This window comes from Periplaneta americana, chromosome 16 (genome assembly GCF_040183065.1).
Source record: "Periplaneta americana isolate PAMFEO1 chromosome 16, P.americana_PAMFEO1_priV1, whole genome shotgun sequence".
Lineage (NCBI taxonomy): Eukaryota > Metazoa > Arthropoda > Insecta > Blattodea > Blattidae > Periplaneta > Periplaneta americana.
The window spans coordinates 126,200,924-126,218,100 of NC_091132.1; the positions used below are offsets into that span (position 1 = coordinate 126,200,924).

Sequence of the window (17,177 nt, forward strand, 5' to 3'; positions counted from 1 at the left end):
AATTACACTATTTTTCCATTCTTCCGGTAAAGTAGCAGTCAGATATATTCTGTTTAGAAATCTTAGTAATCTTTCTTGAAATAGATCTCCTGCATATTTATACAATTCTGAATTTAGGTTATCTTCTCAGGTGATTTACTGTTTTTCGTCTTCTTTAATGCTTCTTACAGTTCTTCTTTTGTAATGCATTGTTCATCTAAGTTTTTTGTGTCCCAGAAGTTTTTGTAAAAATCTAGGAATATTTCTATTTTGGGGCGAGGGTTTATCTTGGCGGATTCCTTTATGTCTTTGTTCATGTATTTTAAAATTTTATATGTATTGGGTTTCATTTTATAAATGTCAGCTTCTAAAAAACATATAAACTCTTTCCATGATTGCCTGTGTCGTTTTCTAATTTCTCTGTTAGCGATTGCCCTTTTTATATTTATAATCTATTTCATCATTGACGGATTTTGTTTGAAGGTATTTTCTATAAGCTCTGTTTTTACTTTTTGTGATCTCCTTAATTTCATCATCCCATGATCTTAATTTTTTCTTTTGTGTGAAAATGTGTGGAACAAATTTAATATTCGTTATTTAGTGCTGCCACCTCGAATCGAGTTATGAACTGAATGGCACGGATAAGACCTTTCCCCTTGCCCTTTGCACCACCTGAAGCTCCATCGAATGGATTACAAAACACTTCTGCGCATGCCCATACAGAGGTAGTTAGCAACTGGCTCGAATGACAAAGATATGTACAGTGTACAGCTATACAACAGCGCATGAGCGGGCGAACGGCATTGTTAATCTGACACGGCGCGGCGCGGTAGTTCAAATCGATGTTCTGCTGGTTTCACTCCATGATAAATCCATATTTGTTATAATATTTGTGATCTTATAGCAGTCTGAATGTTAGTTAATAATAAGGTTTAATTATACTTCATTTAGGCAGTGCCAAGGCACGAGGGCACTACCCCTAAAGCCGCTCCTAGGACTGACATCCCTAGTGTTACCATTGTCAATTATTTGCAACAGTAGAAGCAATCTAGCGCTACCCTGTGAGACGTCATAGACCGTAATACGGGTAACTTCACCTTCACGTTTACATGAAGTTTTATTTAATTTATTTCTGAACAAAAACACATAGTACACTTTTTTAAAACTTTGCAGTAATTTATTTAATTGTGTCTACAAAGACAATACTGTGACAAATTCAAATTATTAAATCTATGGTAACATATTTACAAATAATTGCAATTCGTACTATCTGGGCCTTTCTCTTACACTACTCGGTTTTGTGGGAAGTGCTTTTCCCTTTGAATATATCGTCGTTGTTCCTGCAATAACTCCTATGTGCAAAATACAAAATTGTTCAGTAGGAAGAAAAACACATTTATTCATTCTATGGCAGCAGTACATAGGAGACTGGGAATTCTTAAATTTTCGAAAGAAAGAAATACAATTACATATAGGAGATTTTATTATTTGCTGTGTCACCATTTAAGTTATTTAATAGAGCAAAAATCTGAAAATCGATAAATATGTCACATAGGAGTTATTGCAGAAACAACGACGATATGCTTATGTGTAATTTCGTAGTGTTAAAGTGTGAAATACTTAAGCGTAATTGCCCGCTAAATCAAACTTCGTGACAGCCGGTGTTAGTTGAACTGGTAGCATGATGGTGATGGTGTTAGTAATGACTGAAGGTACGGGGGATATATGTTGAAGTGACGGAAGGAGAGAAGCAGCTTTGAAATTTTAACGTGGAGGCTAAATAGGTGGTATATTTTGTCTGAAGCAATGAAGATTCTTTTATGTGCCGTAAACATAAGGCACAGACTTTCCTGCTTTTTTTCATGCATGGAATATGATAAGGATTGTTATTATTCTTGGCGAGTTCTGAACTCAGGAATATCGGACTCGATCAAAATAATACTAACAACACAGTACGGACCAAGTACAATTCAAAGAGGAGGCGAAAATAGTACATTATGCAACGAGCCTATAATGATAGTAATTAAGACGCGAGTATGTTTGTTTATGAAACGAGCTTGCGCTCGTTTCATAATTTTCATACGAGCGTCTTAATTACCATTATAGACAACTTTCATACGACTTTTTATGCTCGACCATATTTCTAACTTGAAATTATTCAGAAGACGTATTCATTTTATTTGTATCTGACTGAAGATCGGAAGTGACCTTGTGCATAGCTCGTAAATTGTGAGATGTGCGCAGACGCGAAAGTATTGATTTTTTCCGAGGAACAATAATGTCATTGACCTTGATGTAATGTAGAGAATAACATGAACTAATTTTGATATAACCTGGAAATTGATTTAGAATTGAAAAACGAGATGACAAATTGAATTTATTTGAATATTATTTACAATTTACGCTAATTATTATAGTAACAGAACATAACCTTCTGCGACAGTATTGGATTCCCAGCCTCCGTGACGTTTCGCTAGTTGTCTTTCGATTGCATATCCGAGAATAATCGATACTTGCGCTTTCATATTGCTACAATGGTGTTTTCTGATTGGTGGAACACCTGAACTTTAATGAATAGGTGTACTTTAATGAGGATCATTAAAGGGCTGCTACCAGGTGTATAATTACTACATTTCGGCATGGTCGAGCATAAAAAATATTAATTTTGAGAAGGATAAAGAAAAAGTATGAGAATGCAAGAATGTAAGAAGAAAAAGGACTGAGGAGAAATTGTGAAAATGAAAGAAGTTGCAGAGTATAAGTACGAGAAAGCAATTGAAATTTGAAAAAGAATTAGAAGAAAAACAAAATAGAAATAATTTGAGATGTAAAGAATGAACGAGAAGTTAAAAAAAGAAACGGAAAATGAAAACAAAGGTAATATTACAAATGAATAACTTGATGAATGACCAAACTAACAAATTTAATAGGACGAAAAGTGAATAAGACGAGAGAAAAAGAGAAGAAAGAGGAATGAGAGAAGAAAGGAAGAAGGAACAAAAGTAGAGAAATTGAGAAAGTATAGAATGACTCAGACGAAGAAGAACAGAAGCAGGAGCCGCGGAAATAAGAGAAAAGAAAATTAAGACAAAGGAATACCAAAAGAGAAAGAAGAGAAGTGATAGAGAAATATTTTTAGAAATGAGAAGAGTATGTACAAAAAGTGAGGACAGCAGACCAAGGAGAAACTGAAATGAAGTGGTTAATAAAAAGGAAAAGTGGAATGAAACGAAGATTACGAGAAGAAACAGAAGAACAACGTGGATATTTTCGCATAGTAGTCCATAGCATTGCACATCCTAAGTTATTCTTGCACCCATGACTCGGAATGCCTTATTCTTCATGTTAGGGAACACAACTTCGCCGTCTTTCTTGTAGTCTTCATATAACACCTCGTGCAGCAGCTCCATCCCGGCTTTCAGTGATGCAGCTTGAGCCGCTGCCGGAGAGAAGAATGTCATTGTAGCCTTCAAACCGACAGCCTTTGCCAGGGGGAATCTCGCCTTCAGGAGTTCGACACTGAGTCCCTGGCCTCGAAATTCCGGAACCACCAGAAGTCCCAGGGCCGACATATATTCATCTACGCCGTACGTTTTGAAAACATCCACGGGTTCCAGCGCCCAGTTGATGAACTTCCATGTCTCTCTTACTGCTTTTCCTTTGTACTGCAAAATAAGAAATTAAAATGTATTAGCTTCATAATATTTGAGACTTTCACAGAGGAGTTTCCATTTCTATTCACAGAGATAACTGACGGAAATCCAACAGCATTGAGATCAAAGTTGGTCCATTTGGGTGTAGGGTCTCCTTGGAGGCAGAGTGAGACTAATGAAATTCCTACAAATGAATTTTTAAATTTTTACCCTCGGGAGATACTACAGCAGGGATGAGACGATATTAGTTCCCACTCATGGTAGAAGAGCTCGACCTTGATCACGAGCACATAGCGCATTCACTGTAACGTAGACAACAGGGATGTACATGCACATGCAGCGAGTAAAGGCAGCAATTATTACAATAACTTGCCTTACTAAATTTCTGGCTATGTAATAGGGTTAATTACTCAGTTATTTAATATACATGTACATATATAAACAAATCCCAAAGGGAAGGGTTTTTAGGGACAAAAAGAGAAATAGGAAAAGTTAATTGTATGTAAACCATTTTATTGTTGAAAGCAATTATTTATTATGTAAATACTTCACTTCATTGGTTAGGAGAAACTAATAGGGTCTATCTGCTCGACGTGTGTGATCTCTAAGTACTTTTGAGTATTTGTTGAAAAAATAATAATGGCAATATTGATTGAAATAGAGTATATTGATGTGTGATTGTAAAAATGTAGTCCTTACACTCCACTCGTGATTATGTAATGAGTTTTCTTAGAGTGATTTGTGAGATGCACGTAACACAAAAAAAAAACAAATTGATTAAATTAAGATATTGAGAGCCATCGTAATTTTTGGGGTCAGTCATTTAAGAGGATATGTATGACTTTTAAAACTTCCACAATTTCGGCCAAAATTTGTGAAATTTAAACTATATAAACAGATCTATAATAATATCATCTGTACAAAATTTTGTGCAATTAGGTCTAATATTTTTGAAATTATATGTTTAAGTATATTTTATATTGACGTTATTAAAAAAGCTCCTTGCATCAAAGTTTTCAAAATGTTTAGTTCATATTTGATAAAAATCCTGAAAATAGTTATTGGAATAAAAGTGAATTAGCATTTTGAGTTTAGTAATAGTATAAGTTAAAGTGCAATCAAAGATAAAATATTATTTCTAAATTAAAGAAACACATAGTCTAATAAAAGTAAATATCCAGAAACAAGCAACAAATAAAACATCAATAATACATTTAAAATAAAGGAATAAAAGGAATCTAGATACTATCTGCTGACCCAAATGTAAATTAATTTACCTTCGATGTCAATTCTGAAATGAATTTATTTATCTCTTCTCCTGAATAATGCCTATATTCTTTCATGTTGCGTCTCATAATGCCATTTTATGTTGCTTTTTTGCAAATGATATTTTTTTTACACAACAAACACTGGACTTCATCACCATGTTCGAAGCATAAATATTGTATTTTTCACTCTTCGTTGAAAGCTTTAAGCGCTTCCGTTCCGTCATGATGCTCTGTGTTCTAAGATCTGTACATCCTTTAGCAATGTTTACAGGTAAAAGAGCTCCGCGCGCGCGCAGCAGGCATAAAATAGCTCTCGTCCGCAAATATTAATCACCATCGCAAGATTGTACTACAGAGATGGTTCAGCTGGGGGCGGTAAACTGCACACACTTTTCAGATATATGACCTAAAAGAAGGTAATTTACACACATGTAATATGCACACATCGATTTTGGATATGTAATCTGCACACTTAAACAACCTAAGTAATAAATACAGGATGTAAATTGCACACAAAAATACATATTATATTGGCATGTATTTACTTTTAATATACTCACTATTACAATATTAACATATTAACCAATAATTTATATTGGTAGGTGGTATTTTGCTCGCTTAATGAATTCCAATCGGGGTATATGCCCCTCATGAAAATATTTTATACTTCTCTCCAGAGTATCTTTCCTCCTTAAGAAGCCCTTATTTTTAACTTTTGCTGCAGTAGGTAGATATCTCCTGAATTTTTACGTAGTCTATTTGTCTATTTGAAATTCAATTGACTTATTTGTGAAAGTATAAATATCAGGATGAGCAGAGTAAAATGTCTTGTTGAATCTTTTAAGAAAAGTCTCATAGATATTAGTTCCACGCTGCAAGCTTTCTGTTTGAGCTGCCCAGATTGGAAGAGGAAAGGTAGCGTCATCGTCTACATAGCTGTCTACTAAATAGTCACAAAACATATTTAGTTTTTCATCTTGTGGCTTAATAACCACTAGATCAGATACAAAACAGTCGCCAACCACATGTGAATCTAAGAGCGGTACCCCGAATACAAGTTTTAACCATCTGCCGATTTCAGAATCACTTTTATATTCCTTTATCAAACCATATTTATTAATCTGCCTTAGGCCGAATCTACATCCAATGACATTGGCATCACCCCATATAGCATTTATTGCAGCACGGATGACACATTCGAAATCCACAATTACAGTGTTTGGATTCAGTCGTAAATTTAGATGATAGCATATGTCAGAAATCGATCGTAATAGTTGAACATAAGTATAAGCTTTCTTCGGAAAACAGACAATATGTTAGTTGTATGTAATGCCTATTTTGTTCTCCATAGATGGTTAAGAGTTGTGTAAAATTGTTAGTACGAAATGTGAATGTCCCATCCATGAAAATAGTATCCACACTGCATAAAGTATTTATATTCGTTATACAATACCCCTCTTCTTCCATTAAAAACTACGTAAGTCAATTGTGCTTGTCGCTCGTAACATTGGTTGGCATTGCGTTCGATTTACATGTAATTTATTAAAAAATGTAACCCGAGTCAGTAGTGTGTAGTTTACATACGACCTCTAACACCTAGGTTTTGTTGTGTGTGCAGATTACATATCACAAGCGTATAGCAAAGGTATGGGAAAAATACACATGAAAGGTGGGTGTAGTTTACCTCCGCCCGGTTCAGACAGTTTTCTTACGATCGCTAGGTATTATAGGTCAGTTTCTGACATATGTTGCCTCAGTGTGTTTGTACGAGCGGAGGCACTCGCACTGAGGGTAATCTGTACAGTCTGTTCACTATGTTTTAATCCTGATGTTAAAAAACGTACGTGTAGGCCTACTTACTCCCTTGTGTGGAACGATTTCTATGAACAACATGCTACATGGCGCATAAAAGTGTAATTTCAAAATGCTATACTCTTTTCGTTCAAGTACATTCCATTTTTCATGTGTATTTCCACAGATAAATACATTGTACTATACGTAGAGTGATTCGGGGGGAGATGACTATCGGGGGAAGATGCATATTTCTTTGTAGTTTCACATTCTTCCAAGAGAGAACGCCACGCGCATGTCTTCATAATCACTGAGACAGTTGAATGTCTGTAGAGTGGAAGCTAACTCATTTTGCCACGTGTTCTTGTTGTGAGAAGAAGAAAAGCAAGAAAACAGCTCATTTTTCTGCTATAAATTAATTGCAAAAGTATGTTAAAATTTTAATACATCCTTGAATTCGTAATAACTGTCAAACCTTTATAATGGATATTGTAGTAAAGGTTCTAAAGTTTGTATTGTTAACAACCAACGACCTTGTTCCGCCATATTAGGTTTCATCACAGCACTAGGCATCTTACTCCGATACTTGGGGAAGACGATCACTTTTTTTCGGCGTAAGAAGGGAATTTGTTGCAAGAGTTTTGTTTTATTGCAGGAAATGTATAAATATTACGTAAGATCCTCTGATATAGGTCCGTAGATTGAGGAGAGTCTTCAGCTTGCGATGGGGCATGTTATAACAGAGGGTACGAACTGTTTTAGAGCATCGCAAGCATACGGGATTCCTTACCGTATCCTTAAAAGCTGCCTAAAAAGAATGATGACAAAAAAATGTACTGGATTGAATTCGTTATGTGCAAGAAGTGATTTCAGGAGTCTTGCACACGGCAATACAATATGTGCAATGACTGTGTTGCTAAGTAGTGATAAACGAGTGAAAAAGTGTCCGTGAGCTTTAGATTAAGTCAATTTTGTTATATACATGTATCAAACCAAGTTCAGGTAAAATACATATATCAGTAAATGTGTTAATTGCATTTGCCATCTTACCTGACTATCGGGGAAAGATGCCTACAGTGCAGGCTAGAAGAAAATCTGTATCTATAAACAAGGTAATTAATGTTTTCTGTTTTATAGCAAAAATGTAGTTTCAAAATACATTCCAGATATTTCAATATGAAGTTCAAAACTAAATGAACAGTATCTTAAATTTTCAATCAAAGAAAAAGTCAGGCATCTTCCCCCGATCCACTCTATATTATGTCCTTACTAAGGTTCACGGTTTCACGAGGAATGCATTGCCATGAATGGACGTCACATTGAGAATCTCCTGTGAACGAATGTTCATATCTTAGAAAGTATGTGTTGTAGGACCCATGTTTATTAGACATTATTTTCTTGTTTTGATGCATACTATCACCTCCCAAAATATTGGATACTTCATTTTTGACACACTGTGTATGAGAAACATAGGTCCATCAAAGTAACCTAATGTGCCAGGTAACTTTTGCCTACAGCTTTGAACTAAATGTTATCACATGTATTATTATCAGTGACTATTATCAGTGATCGCCAAAAGCTGTGTCGCGACACATATCCCTGCCTCCACTCAAGCGTAACCGTGGCATCATACCCCCACCCTCTGTTTACAGCCATCACTTCGATATAAGTAAAGACATTTATCAGCACCGGACGTACGCATGTGATGTTACAAGTGTGTAGGATAATATGTTTCGATGTCTTTTCCAAAACAAATAATAAGTAAAAACTTAATTTTAAGGAGCATGGGAGGAAAAGTATTTATTTTGTTCAGATGGCAAAAATATGAGATCTTAATTTGTTGTAAAATGTTTAATGAAGTATAAAAGAACAATATACGTTGTCATTATTCTTCTTGTTATGAAGACTGCCACGCCCTCACCTGTAGCTTGAATATTTCATTCATAACGAATAATAAAAAGTATCTGCTTTTATGTCTTAATCGGGTAAAATAATTCCAACGTTTTTTCGACCTATGTAGTGTAATTTGAATATTTCATTAATAAATAAAGAATAAAAAGTATTGGCTTCTATGTCTTAATCGGTGTGCAATACTTCCACTTTTTTTCGACGTATGTAGTGTAATTTGAATATTTAATTAATAAATAAACAATAAAAAGTATCGGCTTCTATGTCTTAATCGGAGTAAAATACTTCGACGTTTTTTGAAGTATGTAGTGTAATTTACAACTTCGTGGCCATCCTGGTGCGTTTTTCTAATTTCAAATATCTGCTGATGTAAAGTACACGTTGTTTTTATGGTAAATGAGAAAATAAATTTATTTTATTTCATCAATAATACAAAAATAGTGAAGAGGAGGATAAAAAAATTAACATGGAAAAGAGTGTATAGTTAATAAGTAGAAGAATATTATATTGATTTTGTTTTTTGGTCACACAGTCCGTCTATGACTGTTATTCACTGCATTACCTGAGGAGATACCCACTCCACACCTCTTCCTGCGATAGTGGTGTGCGGGTTGCATTTCTATTACGTCACAACTTCGTGGTGTTTGGCAACCCCTGCTATTATGATTGTTGAAATGTTTTTAGGAAATATTCTCGCACTCGCATATGAAATTTGGAGCTTTATCACCAAACATTTTACAAGAAACCAGAAAAATAACAATTAAAAATATATTTCAGTGGGTCAAAGTAAATCTAGTTTACGGTAGCCGTTTTCTTCTTACCATTTTCACATGGAATAAAGTAAACAACGAAACAAAATAGACATTATGTCTCAAAAAGCGGTTGCTTGAAGAAAATTTATTATTACCTACAGAACTATGCCTTAAATCGGCAGCATGTTCAGACAAAATATAGAATATAAACGTGTGTAGAGTATATGTTAGTGGCTACGCATGATTAGAAACTAGTGTAGAGTAGTGAAGGAAATTAAATTTATTTTTCTTTAAAACATTTGGTATTCAGTAGACGAAATCGCTTACAGAATGGATAAGTATTGTAATTCATCTTCTGAAATTATAAAAAAAAATATCTCTTTGTGCAATGCGATCGCACAGTTTTCAAAGTACAGTTGCGATTTTTAATTTAAATAAAAGAAAGATATGAAAATAAAAATGTCGCTCTTGTAAACGCGTAAAACGTCTCATGAAAATATAGGCTACACCACTTTTTGTGACAGATATTTTATTATATAAATAAAATAACTATGTATGTTACACCGTGACAGTATTAACGCTTATTAATATTGTTGCATTACTTGTTGCTTGATTAGTAGCCTATAATATAGTTCTCTGTTGCCCCAGTACTCGGAATTATTCAGAAAAAATTCTGGCGACATTCCATTAAATCGAGTCAGCAGAACGCCAGACTCTAGCACAGACAACATTATCACATTGAAATGTAACTAATAATCAATCCCAATGAGTAATGCGACTTTAACCCCTTCAGGCCTGATGTATATTATAGTATACATTGTTTCTCTTTTTTCTCTTTCTTTGAATATCTTCAATAATTTTAAATATTTTGAAAAAATTCAGTGTGATAGAAATGGAGAATTTTATTTTTAAAACATTTCTATACCTGAATTAAAAATTTGGGGCCCCAGGGGTCAAAATTGACCCCAAATTTTTATTTTCCTTGAAGACTTGATTTGGGAATTTTGGAGCCTCAGAATGATTATGTGACCAGTTTTTTTTTCAGTTTTGTTTAATATAAATTCAGGCCTGAAGAGGTTAAGCTTCTAATATTATTTCAAACACTGATATACCATCATCATCATCATCATCATCATCATCATCATCATCCTGTCAAGTACTAGTCCCAAAAGAACTGTTACGGCCTGAAAAAGCGATTTTCTTTCCATCTTTTCATAGGTCGACCAAGTGACCGTTTACCATTTGGACGATACTTCATTATTGCCTTAGGGATCCTGGATGAAACCATTCTTGAGACGTGTTCCTTCCAGTTTAACTGATATCTGGAGATGTAGTCCAGTAGTGATAACACATTAAGTTCTTGAAGGATATCTTCATTTTTCTTTCGATTCCATTTAGTGTAGCCAGCTGTTCGGGGGCATGAATCTCATCTCGCAAGCTGTTAGTCTGCTTTCATCTTTTGTCCTTATAGTCCACGCTTCACTCCCGTAACATAAGACTGGTCGAGCTATTATTTGATAAAGACGAGTACGAGTTGATTTTTGTACTAATGAAGGTTTTAAAACTCTATTAATAATGGCCATTGATTTGTTGAATTTTACCATTTTCTCTGATAAATCCAAATTTTCAACAAAAGAAAGTTTATATCCTAAATAATTAAACTCATTAACTCTTTCCAAAATTGTATTATTTAAAGAAATTTTGCTTGGTATTGGGTATTTACCACAAAAGGTCATTATTTTTGTTTTGTTAATGGATATTTCCATTGAATATTTTTGAGCTATTAAATTTAAATTTTGCACTGACCATTGAAAATCATCCTCAGATGTTGTTAGTAAAACAAGATCATCTGCAAACTTTATTACATCTAATTTTAAATTTCTGTTAATAGTGATATACCCGTGTTTTGTTTCTCTAAACTCTTTCACAATGGCATTCATATAAACGTTAAAAAGCAGAGGAGTGAAGCCACAGCCTTTTCTGACTCCTGAGTTTATTTCCGTCCAATGAGTTATCTTTTCTTTCATTTTTAATGCAATAATGTTTGATTTATAAAGGTTATAAATATTGTATATGATCTGTTTTGCAATCTGAACCTTTGTCAAAATTTCGAATAACAAACTTCTGTTCACTTTATCCAATGCTTTTATAAAATCAATAAATGCCAAATGTGTTTCTGTATCAAATTCTCGATGCTTCTCAATCAAAATTTGCATTGTAAAATATCCGTCGCAGCATAATCTGCCCTTCCTGAAGCCATTTTGTTCTTAATAATATTTACATAATATATTCTTAATAATACTAGAATAAATTTTATAACCAGAATTTAATAAACTGATCCCTCTGTAATTGTCACAGTTGGTCCTATCTCCTTTCTTAAATATTGGAATAACTAATGATTTTGACCAATCTTGAGGTGGATACCATTGAAAATAATTATTGAATTTTAACTAACTGGACTTCAACTTCCGTTAAAACTCATAACTGCAGTCCTGCGTTTGATTCCCTAAGCTTCCAAGCAACCCGCAACAATCTAGATATGTATGGAGCATAGCTTGACATCCTACGCTACTTATTGTTAGTTCAGATCTGCTGTTCAATGAACATGCGAAAACAAAAAAAAATGGTAGCCCGTTGAAAATGAGTGCTCCAATAGAAAAATTTGGCAGCGAGCGCTTATTAGCGAAGAAGAAAATGTATTTTATCAGAAAGAAGGGCAAAGTTTTCATTTGAAACACTTAAAATGTTTACAGTCACTGATCGTAATGTGTGGAGACTCGTAAAGCACGCATTCATAATATATTTTATTTTAAGTTTGTGCTGACATTTATAACTTTTATTTGTTAATTCTAAACTTTAATTACATCTAAAGTATCTAAATTTGTTTTATTTATTGTAAACATCAGGGGTGGACAAATTTCGCGCGCAAGGTAGCCATAGTGGTTTAAAAATGTTATGTGGTGCTTTAATTCTTTATTGAGTCGAACTTTTTAAAAACTTTGATTTATTTTATGTCATTATGACTAATAAATAATGTTAATAAAAATTCGAGTATGCTTTTGAAATTAATATCGTTAAATTTTCTGGCACATCTCGAGATATTTTCCTACATAGCTTCAGAGCGTCTGTGGAGCGTATGAAATAAGAATAAGAAACGAAGCTGTTTTGAAAATAGTGGGTGAAGAATGAATAATACTAAAACTGATCAGGAAGAGGAAAAGGAATTGGCTGGGTCAATGGTTGAGAAGAAACTGCCTTCTGAAAGATACACTTGAAGGAATGGTGAACGGGAGAAGAGTCCGGGGCAGAAGAAAATATCGGATGGTGGGCGACATTAAGATAAGACATGCGGAGGCTAAGAGGAAGGCAGAAAATAGAAGAACTGAAGAATGCTGAGTTTGCAGTGAAAGACCTGCCCAATGTAAGAACACTACGAATGAATAAAATATTAGTAGATATAGTTTTTGGTTTCGTAGCCATCTTGTATATTTTAACCTTGTAAATAAACGAATTGTGAATACCATGGAATGACAAGAAATGGCAAGTAATGCGTTTTTGTTGTTACGTAACGGTGGGTTTGCGGTAACATTCCAGTGGTAGAAGCGGCCTTGGAAAGTCACTAACATTAGATTGCTCACTGGTGAATAACCTGCGTTTTGTGAAAGGAATTTTACGAGAACACCATTCTTTCATGTCTGTTCGACGTTGATTTCGTGCACATTGTACACTGCACAACATTAAACAAGTAAATAATGATACAAAGAGCCTTCATTTGACCGTCTGTTCATTATGAATCACTCCATAAGTGAATAGCATGTAAAACCAAGTAGCGGCTACAAGTATTTTCGCCTTATCCGGCATCATTAGGTAGCATCAAGGTTGGGCGAGTAAATTACCTATACGTATTTTACTTTAATTTACATGTAAAATACGTAATGTAGAAAACTGTTTTATACACGGAGTAATAAACTAACATTTATTGATTTTGATAATCTAAACATCAATATTACTTCATTCCTTTAAACCCTGATAACAAAAAAATGTACGGTAAAATTTAACACGAGAAAGACATATAATACATATTCCAAAAAAATGTCTGTTGCAGCAGAAAAAGTTTAATTTTTTGTGATTTTATACTGCAGTTTTTACACAGATTATAACATTTGTTCATACTTACTTTCGTTCACTCTAATACTTAGAAAAATAGCAATGCAATGGTCGCCTCAGTTCCAGTCCCATCAGATGTAAATAGAAAGGATACAGAAAAGGTTTTTACGTTACTTATATTAAAAAAAAACATCATGTATCGTCTTATGAAAAGCAAATTTCATATAATCAATTACTTTTTGAATTTAATTATAAACTTAATAATAATAATAATAATAATAATAATAATAATAATAATAATAATAATAATAATTCTACAATGTAATGGCAGTCCCTACTCTTTTATATGGAAGTGAAAGTTGGGTTACAACAAAACCTGAAGTTAGTAAAATACAAGCGGCAGAGATGAGATTCTTGCGAAAAGTAAAAGGATGCACGAGATTGGATAGAATTAGAAATGAAGATATTAGGCAGGAACTAGGAGTATACCCACTTATTGGTAAAATAGACAATTACAGACAAGATTGGAAATTACATGTAGAGAGAATGGACGACTACAGACTTCCCAAGAAAGCAATAAATTATAAAGCAAAAGGACGAAGAGATCAGGGACGACCGATGAAAAGATGGACCGACCTTTGAAGCCGGAACGGGCAATTGCCCATACCATGAAGTGAATAATAATAATAATAATAATAATAATAATATTAATAATAATAATAATAATAATAATATTGAACTGTCTCCCATTGGGGGTAGCCCTTACGGACTCAGTATATCCTCAATAAAAATTAATACACATATGTAAACATAATATTAAATTTGAAAGAAGGGAAACAAAGAAAAGGGCGTGAAAAATTATAATTGCTATTAATGTGACATCATGTGATTAATTAGGATTTGGCAGAATTTTTTTACCACAATTATCACAATGTCATCCCTCAGAGATGTTGGCAGAGCAAACTGCCGTCGAAATTCTTCGAAAAAAGCTGGTATAGTCCCTCGAGCACCTATGAGCAAGCCGAATATCTCAACATTAAGGCATATTTCAGCTTGAAATAGTTAACTGTAGGCTCATAGATCGACTTCTCAAGGTGGACCTCGGCTGACTGATGAAATTCTACTTCAAAACGTATCGTGGGGTCTATACTCTATAAGACTGTTAACGGTATATTGAATAACTGTGATTTTCCTAAATTCCCTTAGTTCAATATAAAAAGAACAGAATTACGTCATAGTAACCTTCTGGTATTTCAATTCCAGAACTGTTTTCTTCAAGAACTCTCCATTGTTTGTTATGTGTAATAAGCCTACAACTCTTTGTCTTTAAACTGTGATTCTTAATTAGATTTCAGTTTATCAGTTAAAAAATTTCATACAGTATTATAAAACAACAATATTTCCTTAGATATTTAAATTAGGAATAAGTGTATTGTAATATTTTTTACTCTAATTTTGAAATAATTTTGCATTATTATATTGACATTTGACACTAATATTAACTGCAATATTATATTCTGGCATCTATTTTTCTTTCTTTCTTTTGTTCCTCATTTCTTTTTTCCTTTCGTTCGTGTTGCTTGTTTTGTTTTTTCTTTTTATATATTTTGTATATAATGTCAATGTAAGCCATCTTTAATTGGAAGCTTGCTTCAGTTGGTGGTGAAGTTTAAATAAATAAAAACTTTAACTAAAGTATGTAACGAATTGAAATATGAATGTGTGAAATTTTTATTGAGTGGAATTGTGGAAATGTAGTCCACTAAACGTGGCACATTTACTTAATGTACGCCGCACTGATATTTGTGAAGTTATTTCATCTCGTAGTCAGTCAAGAAACGCGACGCAGTTGAGAAGTGTGGTGTGTAGTGGGATCGTAGGTTCAATAAAAATATTTAAAATGCAGAAACAAGCAGAATGCATGTAGCTATTGAAAGTTTACAAAATTTATTTCACCAAGAGTGAAATATGCTGAGATATAAATGTTTTAATTAGGCCTATACTTCATTTATAATGTAGAATTTTATTGGACACGTATACGTAATTTCAGTTGCAAATTAAGTGGAGAGGATGGTATTTTTTTGGTGAAAAATGAGTAAATTAAAAAAAAAATTCTTTCAAATACTTTGTGATAATGTGTGGAATGCATAGCATAACATTTTGTGGGTATTTGTGCCCTTATCGGATGTTGAGTCGCCATTTTTAAACTTCCTGCGTTATGGATTTTTAAATCACACGCCCACTTTTATTGTTGTTTCTGGTAAATTAAATTTTCAATTTTTTTTTTCTTTAAAATACCCTTTGATATGTGTGGAATGCATAGCATAACATTTTGTGGGTATTTGTGCCCTTATCGGATGTTGAGTCGCCATTTTTAAACTTCCTGCGTTATGGATTTTTAAATCACACGCCCACTTTTATTGTTGTTTCTGGTAAATTAAATTTTCAATTTTTTTTTTCTTTAAAATACCCTTTGATATGTGTGGAATGCATAGCATAACATTTTGTGGGTATTTGTGCCCTTATCGGATGTTGAGTCGCCATTTTTAAACTTCCTGCGTTATGGATTTTTAAATCACACGCCCACTTTTATTGTTGTTTCTGGTAAATTAAATTTTCAATTTTTTTTTTTCTTTAAAATACCCTTTGATATGTGTGGAATGCATAGCATAACATTTTGTGGGTATTTGTGCCCTTATCGGATGTTGAGTCGCCATTTTTAAACTTCCTGCGTTATGGATTTTTAAATCACACGCCCACTTTTATTGTTGTTTCTGGTAAATTAAATTTTCAAATTTTTTTTTCTTTAAAATACCCTTTGATATGTGTGGAATGCATAGCATAACATTTTGTGGGTATTTGTGCCCTTATCGGATGTTGAGTCGCCATTTTTAAACTTCCTGCGTTATGGATTTTTAAATCACACGCCCACTTTTATTGTTGTTTCTGGTAAATTAAATTTTCAATTTTTTTTTTCTTTAAAATACCCTTTGATATGTGTGGAATGCATAGCATAACATTTTGTGGGTATTTGTGCCCTTATCGGATGTTGAGTCGCCATTTTTAAACTTCCTGCGTTATGGATTTTTAAATCACACGCCCACTTTTATTGTTGTTTCTGGTAAATTAAATTTTCAATTTTTTTTTTCTTTAAAATACCCTTTGATATGTGTGGAATGCATAGCATAACATTTTGTGGGTATTTGTGCCCTTATCGGATGTTGAGTCGCCATTTTTAAACTTCCTGCGTTATGGATTTTTAAATCATACGCCCACTTTTATTGTTGTTTCTGGTAAATTAAATTTTCAATTTTTTTTTTCTTTAAAATACCCTTTGATATGTGTGGAATGCATAGCATAACATTTTGTGGGTATTTGTGCCCTTATCGGATGTTGAGTCGCCATTTTTAAACTTCCTGCGTTATGGATTTTTAAATCACACGCCCACTTTTATTGTTGTTTCTGGTAAATTACATTTTCAATTTTTTTTTCTTTAAAATACCCTTTGATATGTGTGGAATGCATAGCATAACATTTTGTGGGTATTTGTGCCCTTATCGGATGTTGAGTCGCCATTTTTAAACTTCCTGCGTTATGGATTTTTAAATCACACGCCCACTTTTATTGTTGTTTCTGGTAAATTAAATTTTCAATTTTTTTTTCTTTAAAATACCCTTTGATATGTGTGGAATGCATTGCGTGACATTTTGTGGGTACTA

General features: G+C 33.5%; 1 protein-coding gene across 3 annotated transcripts in view; it reads right to left on the reverse strand.

Moving 5' to 3' along the window:
- Positions 1 to 1,131: 1,131 nt before the first annotated feature.
- The window catches only part of LOC138691201 (uncharacterized), a 38,349-nt gene continuing 22,303 nt past the window's right edge, over positions 1,132 to 17,177 (reverse strand). For all 3 annotated transcript variants that reach the window (XM_069812988.1, XM_069812987.1, XM_069812989.1), the window contains exon 2: positions 1,132 to 3,644. In XM_069812988.1, coding sequence (XP_069669089.1) covers positions 3,279 to 3,644 — 366 coding nt within the window. In that variant the 3' untranslated portion in view covers positions 1,132 to 3,278. The remainder of the gene's footprint in view (positions 3,645 to 17,177) is intronic.